Consider the following 20,958-nt stretch of genomic DNA (forward strand, 5'->3'; position numbering starts at 1 on the left):
AAAAAAAAACACATTTCTTTGACTTATTACTATGATTTCTATTTTTATGATTGGTAAATTGTTTTTTTTTTAATTTGATTATATAGCTAGGTTACCATACAAATTGTACTTAGTAACAAGATGGGGTTAGGTCAGACAGGAATGTGATGATAATGAAATATGAAATTCATATTTATACTTGGCAAAAGTGATTGAAATTTTCATTTTTACTTAAGTGTGCTCAAGTTTTGGCAAAAGGTGCATAATCCTTTTTATTTGTTTTCTAATTTTTTTGGCTGAAATTGGGATGAATAGACGTCCGAATTATTCTGATTGGGAATAACCAAAGCTAAAAACAATGGAATGAAAACAATGACATCAGTTACTTTTCCCGAAACTGAAATACTTGAAAAAGGGGGCGCGTAAGGTTAAGGTTTGGCAAGGTGGTTTCTCTAATGTGAACCATGCAGAACCAAGCCAACCCCTTTTGAAATCATACAACAAACACAAAGTTTAAGGAGAACAAAAAGAACACTGAAATGGAGGTACACACATTTATCAAGCTTGAAAATCTCCTATTTTTTAAATACGCTTTTAATTGTCTTTCAGACTTTCCCAGTGTTTATCCTGTTCATCCTGGTTTTCCCAACGGAGACCTCATCAAACCAGATCTCAGTAAGTAACCCACTTTATCTTGTGGTTTAATGGATGGAGTTTGGATCATGCTGTTTAAAAAAAAGTAATGACATCCAAAGGGATGCAGTCCAGATGTCACAGCTCTCAAACGCAGCATACGGAAACTGGAAAACAGACTCCGAATCGGCGCTTGGCAGGTGGAACACTTGCAGAGGCATAAATACTTTCGTCCGATTCGGACGCCGACGAGCTCCAACAACGGCAGCGAAACGTCGGGAAGCTCCAACATGACCATCGTGAAGCCTCTTTCACCAGCAGGAAGCCTAATTGTCCATGACAGAGGTATGTAAAACTCCTGTGAAATGATCATCTCCATAAAAAAAAGTTATTTATTTCATCTAAATGTGACTTTATAGATTGTTCTGAGCTGTTTGACCGAATAAGACCACCTAGTGGCTTTTACCGTATCAGGCCTAAAATCCATCAGGAGCCATTTTTGGTCTACTGTGACATGGATGATGGAGGAGGCTGGACAGTCTTCCAGAAACGGCGACATGGAAAAGTTGACTTTGACAGGTGTTACAATAATACATATTATTACCTTTAAGCAATTTGTTAAAAAGAGTGTATGTCTTTTCATAGAGACTGGGTGGATTATAAGGATGGCTTTGGTGACTTTAAACTGTGGAATGATGAGTTTTGGTTGGGAAATGAACACATCTATGACCTGCTTTCGGAAGGTAAGCTAGAACTGAGTGGAAAAATGATATGAAACATATATTTGCATGTAAAAAATGCTTTTATTTGTGTGCCAAGGTAGGAATTTGGTGAAGATAGACCTAATGGACTGGGCCGGGGAGAGAAATTATGCATTTTATGAGAAGTTCCGCATCACAAATGAAGCTGTATGTACCACAGTTGCACTATACTTTTTTGGGTTGTAAAAGAAGTATTTTTTTTTATATTGTAGGATCGCTATCGACTGAAGTACAGCCTTTACAGTGGGAAAGCTGGGGATGCTCTTGCAGCTGGAGGTGGCATGGTGGAACAGTGGTCTGCAGGCCTTAATGGCATGCAATTCAGCACTAAGGATCAGGTTAGTAGTTCAACTCTGCTGCTTTGGATTTCAAATCAGCCCGGGAGATAATTTGTCATTGTTGTATCATCCACAGGACAATGACCGTTACCTTCAAGGTAGCTGTGCCCAGGAGAACAATGCAGGTTGGTGGTACAACAGGTAAGACTTGAGGAACTCATTTTACTTGGGGAGGAAAAAGTGTGATTTATTTTGGATCAAAAATGGTAAAAGTGCTTTTTCCTTTCTGCCAAAAGATGCCACATGGCCAATCTGAATGGAAAGTTCTATCGCAAAGGGGAATATAAAGGCCAATATGACAATGGTGTGGTGTGGGGCACATGGAAGGGGCTTTGGTACTCGCTGAGGCACACCACTATGAAGGTGCGCCCAGTGCTTTTCTTGGATGCCATGGGCAGCGGTGATGGGGAAGGTTAACTAAACTATAGCACCCTCATATAACAAAGTAGGGATGCTGAGTTTTTGACTTCTGATCCAATCAGATTTGTGGGCATCAATACCAATAATGAGCATCAAATCAGGACATTATAACTATAAAGTATATTACTGTATTTCATTATATTTGAATACGCACTCTTGAATTGCTGATATTAAAACAGCATAACACAAATGAAAGCTAAGCAGTCTATACCAGATATGAATATATGTAATGTAACTCATTGTGCCTCACACAAAATAAATGCATTGCAAATTCTGTCATTGTATCTGATCCTGTATTACTGCTATCACATTCTATATATAATATTGTTCTGTCAGAGTTAAAATTCCAACTCTGACAGCAGCAGAGAAATAAGAAAAGAAAATGATAGTTTTTTAAAAAAATGGGGCATCAATAAGGCTCGACAGATAGTCAAATCTCATATGTAAATATATTGGTCACTATATGGCTATATATTGGTGACATGGCCTTTTTGTTATTCAGATCTCTTCTTCTGCATATGTTGGCGAAAAGTCCAAAATTTTCTGTTCCGCTTCGCTCAGGGTATAAGCAAAGCTTTTGTTCCCAACATAGCATCCAGAACCAGGACGCAATCGGCTATTGTTGTCTTTGTTGCGATACGATGGTGGCACACTAAATGTGGCGCTACGCTGACGTACTTTGTCGTTCGAGCAGGCCTGAGCTTCCTTTAATTTCCGTGCCAACATGTTCCTCTGGATAGGAGATGGACCACGGCGGTTCCAGTTTTGCTCGGCCCGTTCTACACTCAGAATCGGCCCGTGTTGAATGTCAGGACTCATAAACGGACCGCCAATCCCTGAGATTCCCTTCTGAGCAGTGCTTCCCGGATCATAACTCACCAGTTTTTCCCCAATACCATAGTGGTCCACATGGTTCTGTGAGGTGTTGGTCCCTGTGTGCTTCACTTCATTAGTACTATGAGATGGAATGGAATTTGCAATCCTCTGGCCGCTACTCTGACCTTTAGAATGGCATAACTTTGGGGTGTCGTGCTCTGGAATGGAATAGGAGCAAAATGAAGGCCTCTCTCTCCTCTCTTTGATCCAAGAGTTTCCTTCAGGAAGCGTCCGACATCCAACCTGAACAAAAACATATCATTTGATGTGTTTCCCAAAGAAACAGCAATAGAAGTCCAATGGAAGGACAGGAAAGTTGACATTTTAATTTATATGCTGCTGTTGGCGTCAATTTTTTTAAAGAAAAAGATAGATACATAGATATGAATACTTTACCTGAGTCATACTCCTATCTCGGAAGTTTCCTGGAGATGGAAGATGAGGTTTTGTGTCTGAACAACTGGCGGTACGGCGGAAATTTGGATTGTTGTGGTCCGTCTTTCCCACGGGTCTTTCTGTAACATCCGATATGCCGCTCCTCTTAACCATCTCCACCCAATCAGCAGTGCGGTCGCGCCACTTGGAGCCAGAAACTTGAGGGCCCGAGACGAGGTCCACTCTGGAACTCAGTCGGTTTGCCGATGGAAGCTCCGAAAGGGAGATCGTAATTGGCGAGGGGTCATGGGGGTCATTTTGTAAAATTTGGTTTTCAATGGAGTTATCGTGAACCGGGCTGGAGGAAACATGGTACAACTGCGTGTCTTCTTTTAAGCCCTTCTTCTTCATTTCTTTTAACTGCTGTTGAGCTAATCGATACCTGCGGATACAAATTTGACACTTGGAAAAATATCTGGGTGAACTACTGATTTACAAGTACCTCAAGGTTAACATGTTTTTAAACCTTGTTCCAACACATACCCAAAAATAGGAGGCAGCACCTTCTGACCATTTGGAGACAACCGTCCTGGATCATCTGATAGTGGCAATACCATCGTCTGAGGAAGAGGCGAACCCAAGAAAGGGATCTGACCAGGCCTTTGAAGGCTGTTTCCGCAAATGGAGGCCTCGTCGGAGAGTTTGCGCCCGCCGGGGGAATGAGCGGACCCTCTGCGGACGGAGCTGCACTGAGGGGTGCGGCAGAGTTTCCTCCATACCGTAATCACCACTGTGGCTAGGATAACGGCCAGACAGATGGAAATCCCGGCAAATGCTGCCATGTTGCCATCGAGGGGGGAAACTCCAGCCAGTAACGGAGGAAAGGATGTAGAAGGTGCTGGCAACGCTGAAAGGTAGAAAAGATAGTGTCTATTTTAACTGCATTTTTTAGCTGACTGGGGCAAATTTGACACAAACCTGAGCAGTCTTCTAGGGAGCAAATTGACTGTTTCTTCTTCATTCCAGTGCATTGTTTTCCTTCACCCCCAGAGGGTAATAAACAGTCACGTGCACGTTCCCTGATGCCCTCGCCACAGCTCGCACTGCAGACGCTCCACTGTTTCCAGGGACCCCACGATTCTTGGAGGTGGGCAATTAAAATATATATTAAAAAGTGCAATATTATACTAGTATTTCAGAGTTCCACTATCATGAGTTCTTACAATAAATATTTAAATGCAAAAAGAGAGGTTAGTGACTTGGTATATAATCCAACCTATCGAAATGAGTAAATTATCCCTTGAGGTGATAGTGGGACTCTAAATTTGAAAAAAAAATGAGTCTTACCTTCACTCCTGTGTACCACCAGGCATGTCTGAGCCGGACTAGGCGAGTTACTGTAGTTAAAGAAAAATCGGAAGCAGTATTTACTCTTTCCCGGGTAAAAAACTGAGCAGTTGAATTCAGTTTCATTCTCTCCTTGAGTAAGCCAGTTAAAGGCCAAAGGAGGAGAGGGCGGCTCATCTTCCCCAAATCCCATTGCCGTTGTTCCCCCTGCTATTGTCCCAGAGGAGATGGCCACTCTTCTTCCAACAATGCTATCCTTATACAACAATACTTTGCCATCAATATGAGCACACGGTGGGCTTATGAGCTTCACGGTCACAGTCCCATCGCACCCGCTTCTATAGGTATTGGCATGTTCCACTTGGAGCTTGTAAGGGAAGATGTTGGACAGGTAGAGACAAACTGAACTTTTTAACTCTTGCGCTGAGTGGAGAGAACGGAGCGACACTTGGATGAAGTCTTTTTCCGTGAAAGGGAATGCACAGGGAAGCGTGATGGTTTGGGAGCGGAGTGGTCGGATTGGAAGTTGAGTGCGGGCTTGCACTTTGTTGATGCCTTTTCGCCCAATTTGGTTGTACTGCATGAAGCTGACTTCCAGGAGGAGAGCGGGGTCCAGGATGCCAGAGCAAGGCCGGAAGTGTTCATTGGTGGAAATTCCGATCTGGAGAGAGGAGAAGAAATGGAATGAATTAAATGATTGCATCCAGCATTTATGAGGTGACTTACCTGGAAAGCACCTGAGTGGTTTCCAACCCTCTCCACAGCGATGTGAAAGGTGGGCCACTGCACCCGCAGTTCTGAACTCCACCACCAAGTGGTACTCTCCGAACGCCTTGTTCCATTCAAGGTTTGATCCTCATTGGTGCTGGTCTGCGTGAGCAGGAATCGGAAAGTTCCAGCATACAGGAAACAGGTGCAGCTGAACTCCGCCCGACCGGCAGACTTGTTGTTGGGCAGGGTTCTGGTAAGTAGGGTTGTATTTGTGTCCATGTCGATCAGGGAGAGGGTAAGTTGGTCGATCAGACTGCTGTTGGGTTTTGAGATGAAGTCCACAAACACACTGGCGTTGCTAAGGGCGACGTGGAAGGAGGGCCAGATGTTGAGCCCTCCTAAAGCTTGTTGTGCATTGAGTAGACATCATGTCAGTGAGCAAATTGAAATGCAAAAGGACACTAATACTTGTGGTACTGATGTACAGTCCCACTTACCATATCCCATGAGCCCCAGGAACAGCGAGAGCAGTGAGACAGCTTGTGTCATTCCTATGTCCTGTCCTTTATCCTAAACCTCATGGCTATTTATCTTCTACCATCATTGACCTCTAAAATGATAAATGAAGCAAAAATAATGGCTTGCCAGCATCAAAATTAAGCAGCACATTTTACATGAAAATTAAAAGTACACAGAAGGAAGTAAATGTCAATTTCAAAGTCAAAAGCTTGATCATATAGAGCCCTAAGGACGTTTTTAAAATCCATATGAATTCAAAATGTAACTGAATATAAATGTAAAAATGCAAGTAAATTTTAATGATGCATATGTAGGAATATGTATTATATATTCAGATAGAGGCAGAAACTGTATAACTTACTACTTAGTGGGTTCTTTTGTCATTTTTTTTGTTTTTCCATTATATTTGACCGCATTTATGATGAGGTTGCCTATTGTCTTTTTGGTTGATTCATTTTTAAAGAAAAACACATGTCTTTTAACACCAAATACATAACGTTTATGAACATTATGTTTGCAAATGCACAAAACTTTTAAGCATTCCCCGAATTAATAATTAATATTTGTCTTTGATCTGCAATTGCGTCCCGTGACAGTAGTTAATAGAAACATAATTTAAGTTTAACTCAAGTTGAGCGTCGTTTTCTTAGTTTAAGTCCGTTTAAGCCACCTCTGATTCAACTTCAGAGTTGTTGTTTTTTGTTCATAAATAATAACGTATTCGCTCGCAAAACAATTCATGATAAAAAGTACATTGAAATTTTGTACTCACGCGTCCAGAATCATTCGTATTTTCCCATGTTTTTGATCCAATTCAATTAGAATCTCATGAAGAAAAAGGGCGCATTGTGTGGGTCTCTCTTCAGTTGACTCGAATGAGTGAGACATGGATCAGCTCACGTGCCCATTGTTTTCATGGCAACTTCTTATTGTTCACTAAAACTGTCACGTCCCTAAACATTCAAGCCAAATCATTTCTCCCCCCAGAAAACTAAAAAAGCCAAACCATCTGATTTTATTATTACATTAGTTGTCATTGTAGATCTTATTGTTTTGACTAATGCTAAAAATATGCCCATCTCATGGGTAATTTGAACAACATAATAAATATAAATCACCCAAATGTATTGTTTGAAATGTCACAAGCAAATGATCTAAATATCTAGAAATTGCATGTTTTTTTCTTGTTAAACATTTTAACTACCACCACAAAAATACTTGTTTACTAAGCCCTTATGACAGTAACATCAAAAAATGTAATTAATGTGAAACATGTATACTTGCAATATCTACCATTGTCTAGTTTGAATGAAGCCTAATTCAAATATCTGTTAACTTTTCATGCATTTGCTTAGGTATCCTATTGTATGCACATAAATAATCGTATCTCCAATTTAAAGCAATTAATTCCCAGCATGCTTTGATTTGACCTCTGCAGAATTATTTAAAAAACTTTTCTTACAAAAAATGACACAAAGTAGTAAATACAGTTTGTAAAAGTTGTGCAGGTGGCATTTATTTACACCAGTAATTCATTTCACACATTACATGATAAAGCATGACAAACAGCATCTTTCATGATATGATAGAGTGAGTCCATCAAAGAAAGAAAAGTACTGATACATTTTCATCTAGAATAGGCTTGGTGGATAGACATCAAAAGAGGTTTGGGTAGAACCTCAAACCCTCAACCGAGTCATCACGACACAGGTGTCCCATCTTCTCAGCCAGTAGCAAACTGCAAAACAAGAAAATATAGAGATCCACAAAATGTGATAAAACAAACTAATAGCATTGTATTGAATCAACTTTCCTAAACTTCACTTACCGCTCCTTAGATAAAAGCACAGAAAGACCCAAAAGTTTAGCAAACTCCTCTGCTGTTAAAGACCCTTTTTCTGACACCTGATAAGATAAAGCAAACATGTTACACGATTTTTTTCCACTATTTTCAAGCAAGGAACATAATATCTCGAAGGGTAGAATAGAATCACACTGTATGTTTGGAACTGTGGAGCTCACATTGTCTAAAGCTGAGGCGATCATTTCCTCTTCACTGTGAGATTGCAATTGGACCACCATCACGCCACTGTCGAATACACGTAGCCTGGATGAGGTAGAAGTGTGTCATATATTAGAATGAATTTATAATATTTGGTCATTCTCTTTTTTTTCTACTCCTGTTCTGAAGGTCCAGTACATAAGACTAACAAGGACTGATTAGTGCAAAATGCCAGGAAGTAGTCTACGTGTTCAAAAACAGGAAGCCTGACAGGAAAATGTTGGCTGGTTCTTCTGTATAGGTCAATTGTGGGTGACTGGAAGATCATGTTTTCTTTATAATGTTTTCGTGCTAAAAAAAAAACGCCAGGGAAGGTATGCATCTTAAGTGCCTAATTTTTAAACCAAAATCAGAAAATTCAAAAGGCTTGTTTTTTAGGACTTTACCCACAACATATAAAGACACAAAAAGAAACCCAATTTTGTCATTTTAATACTTTAAATACTATATCATCATTTTGCACTTCTAATATTAACAAATTCCAATGATACAACAAAAAAAACCTCACCTTAATGGAAGCTTCAAAGACTCAAACATCTTGCAAGCATTTAATAAATCTTCTGGGGATAAAAGCTGCAAAAAGCAGATAAACCAATCACTGACTCTGAATATCCCAAGCAAAATTCCTGGACTATTTTATTTTTAGTGATAAAATACCTCCATGCCTCGAGCCCTGTTGACCAGACAGTACACCTCAGTCAGGGCCATCATGCCTCCACGTTCCTGGGCAGAAAGGGCATTTGATTAAACAAATAAGTACTTAAGTTAGATTACAGTTTTAAGTGCTATCTAATACTAACCTCCAGAGGGGCCTGGAGCATATCTCCCAATTGTTTAGCCAACTGCATGTGGTAATGTGTGCCTGAGCCATGGGTTTCCCTGGTGACGGGGTTAGCGATACCCATGCTCAGCAGGTAAGACTTAAAGCGGATGGTCTTTAAGGAAAAAACAGTCATGTCGTCATTGTTTCAATGTAATACGTAGAAGCGTCCAATGTGGTTATCACCTCATCCTCTGTGATGTCTCCTTGCTTGTCTTTTATTTTGTTGGCTATAGATTTGGACAGCTCTACCATCTCTTTGGCCTGTTTGAAGGAGAACACACACACTCAGTAAAAGCTACAATGTTGTTTATATCCCAAAAACAGGTAAATGCAATGCAAATGTAGTTTTATTTACCTTTACCATCAGCTTACTGAGATCCTCAAAGGCCTAAATAAAGAGAAAATGAATGCAGTGCAATAAACTGTCTTAGCCGGCCTCCTTATTCATAAAAAATAATCTATTAATTGCTTTTGCCAAAGATTTTACAACACCTCTGAGATGTGTTTGTCCGTTTCTTTCCTTCTCTCTTCAATCTTCCGTTCAATTCCAACAATCCCAACTGCACGTGTCCTTCCTGTCTGCAAGAACACAATGAAAAGGGACATTAACATTCTCAGGGTAAAGAAACCGAGAGAACAGGAAACAGGTTTCCCTAACCTGTCTCTAATGGGATAAATTAATACTGGTAAATGCATGAACATAGTTAAATTAAATAACATATGAGAACATTGAAGAAATATGTAAATACTACATAAAAGTCAAATGTGTGTAGAAGAATCCTTTTTTTCATTCATTTGTTTTAAGACTCGCATATCAACAATTGAAAAGACTAGTTTAGGAATCGGGATTGGAGAAAACACTGCCGTCTTGTGGTAGTCCTTGGAATTGATTGTTGAGTTGTCACTACATACTTGGCTGGCTTTTCAATGCAAATGCATCCTCTATTTTTTCTAACCTGTGTTCCTGTGGGAATGGATTGAGAAGGTGGGGGGCTCTCCCATCTCTTCTGTGTCATCTCCTCATTTAGTCTCCTAAAAAACTGAAGATGGAAAAAGTCAACAGAGCAGTTTAATGGGGCATGCCAAGCAAAGCTGTCTGGTTTTTACCTCAATCTGTCCATGTTCTTTAAAAGAGAGCTTGATGTAAGAAAATTTGCTGAGTTGATAGGGTCCTTGCTCTTTGGTAGGAGATGTTGGATGCAAATGTATAACAATTTTTGCACTAGGACACACGAGTACAAAATGTAGTTAAAAATACTTCTACTAAAAATGAAACATACAAATATACTAACTGATAATGACCTCTTTCCTATTCCTGCAGCCTGCTCCTCAAAAAATACAATCTGTGACAATGGCATGGAGATGCAGCATTCCTATGAAAAATAACATGTTAAGAATCCCATTGGCAAGCAAATTTGTGAAAGTTGACTTGTTTGTTTACATCAGTAAATCTAAATTCATGGCAGCCTTACATGATTTTTCCCATCCCTCCAGATCAAGCGATGAGTGCTCAGCAAAGCTATTCCAACATCCAGTTTAGCCTACATCAGTGTAAGAAATATACTTTATGACAATAAAACACATCATAAGATATACTGTTGTTCAATTTAGTTTGTGCATGCATGTCTGATCGCCTCATTACAGAAAACGATACCTTGTCGTCGCCATCATATAATCTGACCCCTCGTTGTTGTATAACTAAAGTCTCGTTAATATCCAAAAGACCGTTAGACCACGAAAAGCGATCCATATTTTTATGGCGTGAGAATCACAACAACACTGAGTAATAATCACTAGAGCTCCTCATTTTATGTTTACTTCCTACTTGTACAATTTCTGCATATGCCAGACACTGCCTGGCAAAAACAACAAAAGATCTACAATTTAAAAACGTTTAACAAAGAGTATTACATTTGATTTAATACGTAAAAACATAAACTGTATATCTATATGGATTTATTGATAGGAATTTTCTTTTCTCTCTTTAAAAATATATAAATCTAAGCGGCATTCTATAAGGCTACCTCAATGAGGTCCTCGAACGTGTTGACGTGCCTCGCCAGATGTCACTTCGTTAGCATCAGAGCTACCATTTCCCTGCGGTTTTGTTGATTTTATTGTTTTTATCCTATTATTTTAATACTTTATCAGATCTGTGTTAAAAGAAATCAACGGAATCGGACGATTACACAGATTTTCCTAAATGAATAACGTATTTTATTCAGATCATGCACTGAAAGGGGGCAGTTAAATTGAGTAGCTTGTTGTTCAGGATGAAATGCAGGCAGATTGTGGCTTTTCTTTTCCACTTTGATTGAAGTACAGTTTTAAAAAAATATCATCATGGACAAGAAATCATTTAATATCGTGTTGGATGAAATAAAGAAGGTAAAGTGCCAAATTGCACACTGTGATGATCTGGAACATCGGATTATGTGGAAGTGTACTGATTGCGCCCTTGTGTATTATTTAGTGTGTTTTGACTGATCAACGGATTCGAGCAATTGAGCAGGTTCATGGATACTTCTCAAGCGAACAGGTATGTGCCTTTTTTATTTTGCATGAAAAAAATATGCATATAATGAAGTTGTAATATTTCTTAAACATCTGCAGGTCATGGACATTCTGAAATATTTCTCATGGGCAGATCCTCAAATTAAAGCAGTCAAAGCTCTGCAGCATGTACGTACATGATGACTTGTTACTGCTTTATATAAAATATCCATAACCTAGTTATAATAATGCATTTGGAATGCTGTATGTGTGCTTGATGTATGCATTCCTCTTCTAGAAAATGGTTGCAATCCCCACCACTAAAGTTGCCAACATTCTCAATTGCTTCACCTTTTCAAAGGACAGACTTATTGTCTTGGAGCTGATTGCTTTGTGAGTGCACAACTAACTAATCCCTTTGCTTATTTGCAAGATCATCCTGTTTAGATCTTGCAGGCATAAAATTGCTTTACTTTTTCCCCAAATGTTCTGTTCTCATCCCCCTGCAGGAACATTGCAGATGCCCAAAATTTCCGCCCCGTGGAAGATTTGTTTCGCATACACTTGTCGGAGAAGAAGCGTGCTCGTAGGATCTTGGAGCAGGTATGGGAATGCATTTAAAAAAAATGTTTCTCCTATTACACCAAATATGCTAACATATTTTTTTTCCTCATGAAGGTGTGCAAGGTTGGTTGCAAGGCTCCTGTTGCTATGATTTCATCCTGCGGTATGATACCTGGAAATCCATATCCAAAAGGCAGACCCAGTCTGGTTACTGGCACATTCCCAGTAAGTACTTTTGAATAAACATATTTTTCAATTTAAAAAATGTTTTTTCATTTTAAACTTTTGCTTTATCTATATTCAATTTGTAATAATATATTGAAATTTGGTTTTTATTTACAATTTGTAATTTTCCAACTTTTAGGAAACTAGTTTATACAGGACCAAACATTTTAAGTCAACCTCATCTTTGGTTGGTAAAGGTCTAAACCTGATTACTGAATTTCTACCACTTTTGATCACAGGGCCTCCCTCCTGCAAGAAAAGAAGGAGACAAGAAAGATGACACTTCCACCAATATGGAAGGCAAAGGGATAGCTACTCGAATAATTGGACCTTCCAAACCTGTGAGTCCCTGTTATAACCGGATGACATCATGCAATAATAAAATTAAGAGTGCTGCCAAATAAGTAGAACTAAGTCACTACTTGGATCAGCCTGATAAAGGAATATTTTCTTTCTTGCAGTTCCCTTCAAGCTACAACCCTAATCGTCCGGTGCCTTATCCCATACCTCCGTGCAGACCCCATGCTACCATTGCTCCAAGTAAGAAGCGACACAATAAGATAGCCCCTTTACAAACGATAAAAAAAGGTTCCTGGACAGTCAATTGGTGGAAATAGTCAGATAGTTTTCAAATGACAATATTTGCAACTGCTACACAGGTGCGTACAACAACGCAGGTCTTGTATCTATGGGAGGGGTCATAATGACCAGTGTGCCCCCTCCTCCCTACAACGCTGCCTACAAAGTAGCAGGTATGGTTCAACAGAGAAGCCTGCAAGCCTGTGAGCAAGTAGAAATCTATTGATGCTCACTGCCTGAGAAGCTGGCATGATTGCTTATTTTTGCTTCTGCAGCTTTTATACGCTATCAGGTGCACAATATGCTTTTATTTATTTATTTTTTAGCTTTTAGGTGCACTTGAATGACCAGAAAATGGCAACTACTGGTTACAATTTAAGGATGTTGTGTACTCCAATTTAATTTAGAACTTTCATGAATGGACAGTAATTTAACTGTAGTTGAATAGGACACCATTACAAAGTACAGCCTGAATTGTTGTAATAAGGATTTATATTCACGCAACAGTTATTAGGTCATTTTTGCGACACAAATGATTCAATGGTTTAGAGTGATCAGGATCATATACACTAGACTTTTGATTGAAACTTTCACTTAGGATTTAATCTGCACAGACACTTAGAATGGTAGTAATACTTAGCGTATTAGAGGAAATATGATAGCTACATTAATGTGCTATGTTTTTTGGTCAGTCAATGTGGAAACTCATTTTATCCTTTGGTTGCTTATGGTGCAAATAGCTTCAGACTAATGATGTTTGGGCTCTTTCTGGATTCTTGCTTGCGGCACATAAGGGGTCTTTTAACTCACAACACTTTTATATATTTTTTTTATTTACTTGAAATCCATATCCCTGGGCCTCTGGGGAGGGAGTTTGAATGTAACCCACAATTAACTATGATGCTAAACCCCCCCCCAAAGGTAAGATCATATTGCTTTAAAGTTGCACGTGCATAATTCTTCCTATTTTACCTTGTGCTATTTTCTCTTATACTTTATGTATTGGCCTATATCATGACAGTGAAACTTTTACATAGGAGTTTAATTGTCATCTTTACCAAGCTTGCCATGTAAACTCCAAGTTAAGTAAAAGTACCACTGTTTGGGTTTGTTTTTTAAAATTTTTTGAAGTGCATTTATGACATTTGGCTTCAGAATGAGAACTTAATCATCTTTCTATCTTTTCGTCATTAGGCTACGCCAAACCTGGCAATCCTCTGAACACGACACCAGGAGTCAAGAGCGGGCCGCTGCACATTCCTCACGGCTCCACGCCGTCCACCCACGTCCCACCTCAGGCTTCCCCTTCTCAGCCTCCTCCCACAACTCCCATCACCCCTGTTTTTCCCGGCATGGTTCCCTCTCAAAACTCTCCATCGCCCGGTCCATCTGTCATCAAATCAGGTCCGCAGACCCCGGCGGGCCACACTACACCGACCTCATCTTCTGTCATTAAAGCCCACACACCCTCTGGGACGCCTTGCGGCACTCCCGTCCCCGGCAGCTTCTCCCCTTCCCCTTTCAATTGCCATTCCCGACCGGGAACCCCCGGCACCCCCCGCGGCGGCGGCCCCGACGTCTTGCCTCAGATGATCTCGCCAGGCTCAACTCCGCAAAGGGCTTACTCGACTGACAACCCTTTCCAAAGCTCTCACCCGCAAGCGGGTAACCACTCAGGTTCGGTGATCCGCAGCTACACTCCCTCTGAAATGTCATCCAACCCCCTCGGGTCCTCCGCCCCGGCGAATCCCAATTGTTCCACTCCTGGTCCGGGGCCCAGCCCGAAAGCCTCCCCCGCCCACTCTTCCCAACTTTCCATGGGGCCGCCTGGGCATCTACAGCACGAGCAGCACCGCGTAACCGGCAACAGGCAGAGCGGCGGCAGCGGCAGTGGGAATAACAGCCCCGTTCCCTCCGCTTTCAAGGGGGCATCTCGCTCCGGCACGCCCTCTCTTAGCCCCCTGGTGTCACCTGGATCAGCCCAGGCCGCGCTGGCTCGCTCTCTGGGGCTCTCGCACCACCCGGGCTCTCCTCAAGTCTCCCTCGCCAGTCCCGTGGCCATCAGTGGCCTTCAAGCTTTGTCTGGCAGCCCGGGACCCCCTCACTACCCGGGCCTGTCTCCTTTTCCTGCTCTTTCGACCTCCCTACCTCCAACTTCCAACTCCCCATCAGGCGGCATTTCAAATCCTTCCCCGACTTCCATTTACCAGGGGCTGGCTCCCAATGCCGCACCCGGCGGAGGCTCGCCTTTCGGGCTAGGCCTCAACTCTGCTCCCTCTATATTCCCAGGCCTCCCGCCTGGTCCGAGCCCCACCGGGTTCCCAGGCTTGGGAGTCTCGGGAGGGCACGGCGCAGGGAGCCCAGTCTTGCCGTCTTTCATGGGACTAGCGGGAGCCGCGCCGTCCTCTGTCACGTCGGTGGCACCGGCGCAGGCGGCCGCGGTAGCAGCGGCGCAGGCGGCCGGCGTCCCAGCCTCGTCGCCGGTCTTACCTGGTTTTGCATCTGCTTTCAGCTCCAACTTTCAGCCTGGGTAGGTTGCAAAAATGTTCTAATTTGGTATTTTTTTTTCAATGGAAAAGGGACACTGAGGCCTAAAGGTGACCAAACTCGACTTAGTTTTCAGAGAACAATTAATAAGTCTGAACTCGGGGAGACAAAAGTCAGAGTTTGGACATTTTTCTTCAGTGGCCCTTATCTTCTTCCATATTAACTAATACATTCATCATCAGGGGTGCTCAAAATGACCTAATTATCTTTATAGGCTGTTGATTTTCTGCAATTCATCTAATTTTAAATTCACAGCAAGGATGAAAAGCTCCACACGATTGGACCTGTATCACTGCCCTTCACCTTTTGAAATTAGTCAAAAGCACAAAAACCTGGTGTTTGAATCAGGGTGTGTAGACTTGTTTTATAACCACTGTATCTCAAGAAACGCTTTATCTTCTACACAGTGGACTCTGCCCTAGGTAGAGTATGTGGACTTTGTCTGGAGAAAATGCTATTTTCCAACTAGAATGACGTGTTTCATATTTGTAATGAGTTCAAGCCACACCCTGAATTTGACATGGAACGCAGCAGACACATACAGACCTTTTAATATGACAGTTTGAGATTATACTGATGTTAAAATAAAAATAAGACACCACTGCAAGATACATTTCTAAGACACAAGCACATGTGTTGATGCTAGTAATAATAATATTAGTGTAATAATAACTGGTTAATTTTGAATTCCAGGTTGAACAATAGCCTCCAGGCTCCAGCAACCAACGCTTTCCCAGGCCTGCTGTCCTTTCCAGGGGTCCCGGCCTTCTCTCCCGCTGCCTCCCCTGCCGCTCTCAGTGGCCTACATAATCCTGCTTTGCAGCCTGCCTTGCTGCAGGTACACACACTGCTTCATACCGCTCACAAACGTATCTGAATCTTGCAAAAATACGGATGTGAAGAAAGCCCTATGACCTTTCCTGGTGTGAATATTATGCCCAGAGTTTGATCCAAGTTTTTAATTTTCCAGGCTCCGACATCAACTTTGGAGGGCTTACCTCCTCAGCCCAGCTCCTTCTCCAACTACCCCGCAGGAGCGGGAAATCCTTTCCCACTTCAGCCTGGTTTGCACCCCCAGTTGGGTTGGCAGTGATATACTCCATTCATTTCGAGTTAAGACATGCTAACAACACTCCTTTCAATGACCTGTAAGGAACTTTTTGTTTTTCATCCATCAACTGAAGATAGAAGAATGTGAAATGAATTGAGGCATAGATGCCTTGTGCATTTTTAATAGTGAACAGATGCAATTGTCAAGTTGCTTTTTTTTTTTTAAGTAGACTATCAGTAATTTACATGTTAGTGTTGTTCTATTGCCAATTTTAAAAGTACGAATTAAGTGAAAATGGGCTAAAAATGAATGCTGCCTGTAATGAAATGACTATAATACTGACAAATGATTTCCTATTCCTAAAAAAACATGGCAAATTTATTACATATTTTCTTTCAAGCTATTGAGTTGTTACAAACTTGTCATCACTGTGAGAGAAATAACGCACTGTAGTTTTTAATGCAAGATTTTTTAACTGTTATGTCCCCTTGATTGACATTTTAATCCTTACTGTTTGAGTGTTGTTGTTTCTTTTTTTTTACATTGTATTGTTTTCAGTGATTTTTTTTTTAATTTGTTTCCATATTTTAGCTGATATGCCACCAGGTGCTGTGTGTCATGCCATGTTACAAGTGGGCCAAGACTACAATGAAATAAGGTGGACTATGTAAATAAATGGGGACACTAAAGAAAAGAAATGGCTTCATTTTTTTACATGAATTACCTTGTGTGTTGAGAAAGTTTTCCATGGAAACTTTAAATGACAGTCACATTTACTGATATCTGCTTTATTTTTTTACAGGTTTTAGTCAGAGTTTACGCAAACACGGAGGAAAGCTATAAACCTATCGTGAAATCCTACAAATCATCATTTGTTGATCATCAACACGTAGCCACGCCTACACACCTTTCTACTACAGCCGTACAATATCATACTGCAGCTTTAAAAGGTCCCAGATGACTTCCTGCTGATTAGTTACACTTTATACTCTTACTCAAGCGATTTTCACTTGACTTTTGCCTTGCATATGGAAATGGAGGACCAAATGGAAAGTCAGAAGCGATCCGGCATCAGCAAAGAGACCTTAATATGTAAGTTTAACAATCTTTTTTTCATCCATTTCTGGCTTTTTGATACTATCCTGAACTTTCAGATGGTAAACTGCTGTTGATAAGCAAGCATACCCACTTCCTAGTAATCATTTAGAACAAACAATGTTCACAAGAGCACCTTGTTCTGTATTTGAATACCAACCTGCTAATGTAGAGTTAAATAGCCGAGGGTGTTGTAGTGCTTCATTGTCATAGAGACCCTTAGATAATGTCTCCCTGAAGCATGTGATCCTGTTTGTGCATTTATATCCACAGAGCATTTACATCACACTGCTATATTTCTTTATGACAAACAGAAATATTGTCATAACATTTGAAATAAGTACGATTCAAATGTTTCCTTTTAAATTAGATGTCATCTAGTGTAGTATTTATATTTACACAGTGATATTGAATTAAGTGTGTTAGATTAGGCCATGAGATACAATATTGCTAATTTATACAGCTAAAATATGTAAATTCTTCCATGTGTTATAAATAGTTCCATAAAATATGAGTAATAATAAAACCAATAAATTAGAAAAATGTAAAAAAAAATGTTATAAATACATCATTGAATTATTAGTTTATACAGTTGTGTAACTTATGTATGATACAGTACACCATAATAGCACTCATTTATTTTGCCATTGTATGTAAAATGATTTGTGATGCTATACAGTGACAATATTTGTGAAATAGTGGTAATAATCATTATTATAATTTAACTACATCCATGTACGCGAAACAATGTGAACTGGTATATATGAGATCTTCCTCGTGATCATGAGCAATCATGTGACTGAATCTGTTGCGCTATGTCTGACTTTCATTTTTACACAATAGTAAAATTCCCTTTTTTGTTCAACTAGAAGAAAGCATCAAATCATGTGGTTTGAAAAGAAAAAAAATGAGCAATGAGAATTGTCTTATTCAAAATCAAAAGAAAATGACCCCCATTAGTTCTATTCTAATCTGCTTTCATCCCTATTTATCCATGAAATTGCCATTGCACATACACGTAAAGGTACTAATATTGAAAAATCTATCTCCATCATCTTAAAACATTTTTGTTTCAAGGATTATTCTAATATTAGTAAATTGAATGACAGTGGAAACTATGACGCATATTGGAAAAACAAACTTCCCTGGCTTACTTGTTTTTTTCTCTTTCTTTATGAGCAAAGTAGAGATGATAAAACCAGAGTCAACAATTTATTGTTTGCATTTTCTTTGTATTGAATTTCTTTGCAAACGAAGGAGGAGCCGAATCACAATGCATTTTCCAATGGATATATGAGATTACCACAAACTAATTATTCATTCTGCACTGTTTATCCTCACAAAGGCTGCTGAACCCTAACATTTGTCAGCCAACCACTATTAGTAAATATTTTGTATTATTGGTAATACAAAATCATTGTAGTTTTCTACTGTTTGATTTTAAACTAAATTCCTGTCTTGTCTATTTTTTTGCAGCTGAGCGGACCGGGTCTTTAGGATGCTTTGGGTGGCTTATAGTTATAATAGTTGGCATCTTCACAATAGTCCTCTTTCCCTTCACTATTTGGTTCTGTTTGAAGGTGGGTACAAAAAATAAAAAAACACAAACCAAATTGCAGTCTCATTTCCTTTTTGATTGTGGTTTTAACCTCATGCACGACATGTTTTTTTCCAGATAGTTCAGGAGTATGAGCGTGCGGTCATCTTCAGACTTGGCCGCATCACAGACAGGAAAGCAAAAGGACCTGGTAAGAAAGATCAGTGAAACCATATACATTATTATACATTATTATATATTTTATCTTACTGACAGAAAATCTTTTTTAAATGGGCAATCTGCAGGAATTTTCTTCATTTTACCCTGCACGGATTCCTTTGTGAAAGTAGATCTGCGAACTGTTTCTTTTGACATCCCTCCGCAAGAGGTAACTTTAGTACAATGCTGCAAAACCGAATCACACGAAAGAGAGAAGTAAGACTTTTTTTATCTCTAGATTCTGACAAAAGACTCCGTGACAGTGAGCGTGGACGGTGTTGTGTACTTCCGCGTCAACGACCCCATCGCTTCCGTGGCCAATGTGGCTAATTCTGACTTTGCCACCCGCCTGCTTGCCCAGACCACCCTCAGAAATGTCTTAGGAACCAAAAACCTGGCTGAGGTCCTGTCTGACCGTGAGGGCATCGCCCATAGCATGCAGGTATTGGATAAATATCCTGATAAATAAAGAAACAACAACATATAAATACTCCTTTTGTGCTCTTTCAGACAAACCTTGATGAAGCTACAGACAACTGGGGTATTAAAGTGGAGCGTGTGGAAATTAAAGATGTGAAGCTCCCTCATCAATTGCAGAGAGCAATGGCTGCTGAAGCAGAGGCTGCACGGGAGGCCAGAGCCAAGGTAAAATGCCGGAATTGGAGAAACGTGCAGACCACAATAGGCTTTATTATGTGATTCTAAGAATGTAAACAACTGTTCAAACTCTGACTTTTCCACCACAGGTGATAGCTGCTGAGGGTGAGATGAATGCATCCCGCGCCCTAAAGGAGGCCTCGCTGGTCATCGCAGAGTCCCCATCAGCTCTGCAGCTGCGTTACCTGCAGACTCTCAACACCATTGCTGCAGAGAAGAACTCTACTATTATCTTCCCCCTGCCCATGGATGTCATTTCTCACTTTATGCGCAAATAATGGCTTTTGGTAGGTTGCTTGATGTTGCTCTACAACTGATGCAATGCAGTTTTTCAATGGGAGTGAATGTGTTTGTTTAAAGGACTCGCTCCATCTTATGTTCAAACTGAGATGTGCAAAAGAATGGAGGTGGAATCCAATCTTTTTATGGGGGCCAAATTAAAACTGGTGAATTTGATTCTTTCTATTTTTTAAAATGTTATTATGATATTTTTTTTACTGAATAATACTAAAGTAAAAAAGAAATATTGATCAACCAGTTCTAGATTGGTGGAAAGATTTCTTCTTACAGGTTGGAATAAAAACCTGCACCCACTGCAGACTATTCTGGAATAGTTTGGGTTCACTCTCCCGACACTTTAAAAACAAATAAGTTACATTTTTATCTTAATTTTCACAAAAATACCATCTGTTGTGCACCTCCCCTAAATGTGTCAGGAATTCTCCCTTACTCTCTTTGAAATAAATCATTTAATAGTACCAAGCTGTGCCTCACTTCATTTGATACAAACTTGAACATTCTAAATAGGTATATTTTTTTATTTAGAAAGATTTTGTTGTGTTTGTTTGTTGATTTCTTATTTAGATCCACTTTATATATAAATAAATCTATATTTATTTATTTAAATAAAGAATGTTTTAAGTAAGGTACATATTTCGCCTATTTAAAAAAAAAGATAATCGTTCATTAATTTTAACGATCCAGAGGGAGTGTTGTTTATTACAAAATATAATTATTTAAAAATGTTTTGTTATTTTAGTACATTGCAAGGCTGAACATCATGTGTCACTTAATGAACAGGAAAAGGGGAAAAAACAATAGTACAAGGTAGAAGAACTCCAAGAAACTATTATCAAACATTTATTAT

General features: G+C 39.9%; 5 protein-coding genes across 7 annotated transcripts; 3 read left to right on the top strand and 2 right to left on the bottom strand.

Moving 5' to 3' along the window:
* Positions 1-5: 5 nt before the first annotated feature.
* fgl1b (fibrinogen like 1B) lies at positions 6-2,405 on the top strand. Its single transcript, XM_077740487.1, has 9 exons — positions 6-524; positions 589-654; positions 735-957; positions 1,032-1,191; positions 1,258-1,355; positions 1,432-1,520; positions 1,586-1,711; positions 1,788-1,852; positions 1,948-2,405. Exons 1-9 carry the CDS (start codon positions 519-521, stop codon positions 2,126-2,128), a joined length of 1,014 nt encoding a protein of 337 aa, XP_077596613.1. The 5' UTR covers positions 6-518; the 3' UTR covers positions 2,129-2,405.
* On the bottom strand, positions 1,307-6,870 carry thsd1 (thrombospondin, type I, domain containing 1). Its single transcript, XM_077740482.1, has 8 exons — positions 6,732-6,870; positions 5,938-6,050; positions 5,456-5,844; positions 4,730-5,390; positions 4,361-4,522; positions 3,926-4,289; positions 3,404-3,824; positions 1,307-3,250 (listed from the first exon to the last, which is right to left on the bottom strand). The coding sequence occupies exons 2-8, from the start codon at positions 5,987-5,989 to the stop codon at positions 2,630-2,632; spliced, it is 2,670 nt and encodes an 889-aa protein (XP_077596608.1). The 5' UTR covers positions 5,990-6,050; positions 6,732-6,870; the 3' UTR covers positions 1,307-2,629.
* A 574-nt stretch (positions 6,871-7,444) lies between these two features.
* Positions 7,445-10,673, bottom strand: vps36 (vacuolar protein sorting 36 homolog). Its single transcript, XM_077740695.1, has 14 exons — positions 10,499-10,673; positions 10,317-10,385; positions 10,147-10,217; positions 9,952-10,066; positions 9,801-9,884; positions 9,337-9,423; positions 9,200-9,232; positions 9,028-9,105; positions 8,822-8,956; positions 8,679-8,744; positions 8,530-8,594; positions 7,982-8,066; positions 7,788-7,864; positions 7,445-7,697 (listed from the first exon to the last, which is right to left on the bottom strand). The coding sequence occupies exons 1-14, from the start codon at positions 10,592-10,594 to the stop codon at positions 7,616-7,618; spliced, it is 1,143 nt and encodes a 380-aa protein (XP_077596821.1). The 5' UTR covers positions 10,595-10,673; the 3' UTR covers positions 7,445-7,615.
* A 209-nt stretch (positions 10,674-10,882) lies between these two features.
* Positions 10,883-16,953, top strand: proser1 (proline and serine rich 1). Of its 3 annotated transcripts, XM_077741034.1 has the most exons (13): positions 10,883-11,232; positions 11,318-11,383; positions 11,458-11,526; positions 11,636-11,730; positions 11,847-11,940; positions 12,016-12,126; positions 12,366-12,467; positions 12,588-12,666; positions 12,786-12,878; positions 13,900-14,382; positions 14,995-15,235; positions 15,946-16,090; positions 16,223-16,953. In XM_077741034.1, exons 1-13 carry the CDS (start codon positions 11,188-11,190, stop codon positions 16,343-16,345), a joined length of 1,746 nt encoding a protein of 581 aa, XP_077597160.1. In that variant the 5' UTR covers positions 10,883-11,187; the 3' UTR covers positions 16,346-16,953. The 3 variants fall into 3 exon arrangements, with proteins under 3 accessions (XP_077597160.1, XP_077597157.1, XP_077597158.1); XM_077741031.1 differs by having other exon boundaries at positions 13,900-15,235; positions 16,223-16,948; XM_077741032.1 differs by lacking the exon at positions 12,786-12,878 and having other exon boundaries at positions 13,900-15,235; positions 16,223-16,945.
* Positions 16,954-17,186: 233 nt separating this feature from the next.
* On the top strand, positions 17,187-20,573 carry stoml3b (stomatin (EPB72)-like 3b). Its single transcript, XM_077741035.1, has 7 exons — positions 17,187-17,395; positions 18,875-18,978; positions 19,074-19,146; positions 19,241-19,323; positions 19,393-19,596; positions 19,665-19,799; positions 19,901-20,573. The coding sequence occupies exons 1-7, from the start codon at positions 17,332-17,334 to the stop codon at positions 20,087-20,089; spliced, it is 852 nt and encodes a 283-aa protein (XP_077597161.1). The 5' UTR covers positions 17,187-17,331; the 3' UTR covers positions 20,090-20,573.
* Positions 20,574-20,958: the final 385 nt, after the last annotated feature.

The sequence above is a fragment of the Stigmatopora nigra genome, chromosome 19 (assembly GCF_051989575.1).
Source record: "Stigmatopora nigra isolate UIUO_SnigA chromosome 19, RoL_Snig_1.1, whole genome shotgun sequence".
Taxonomy (NCBI): Eukaryota; Metazoa; Chordata; class Actinopteri; order Syngnathiformes; family Syngnathidae; genus Stigmatopora; species Stigmatopora nigra.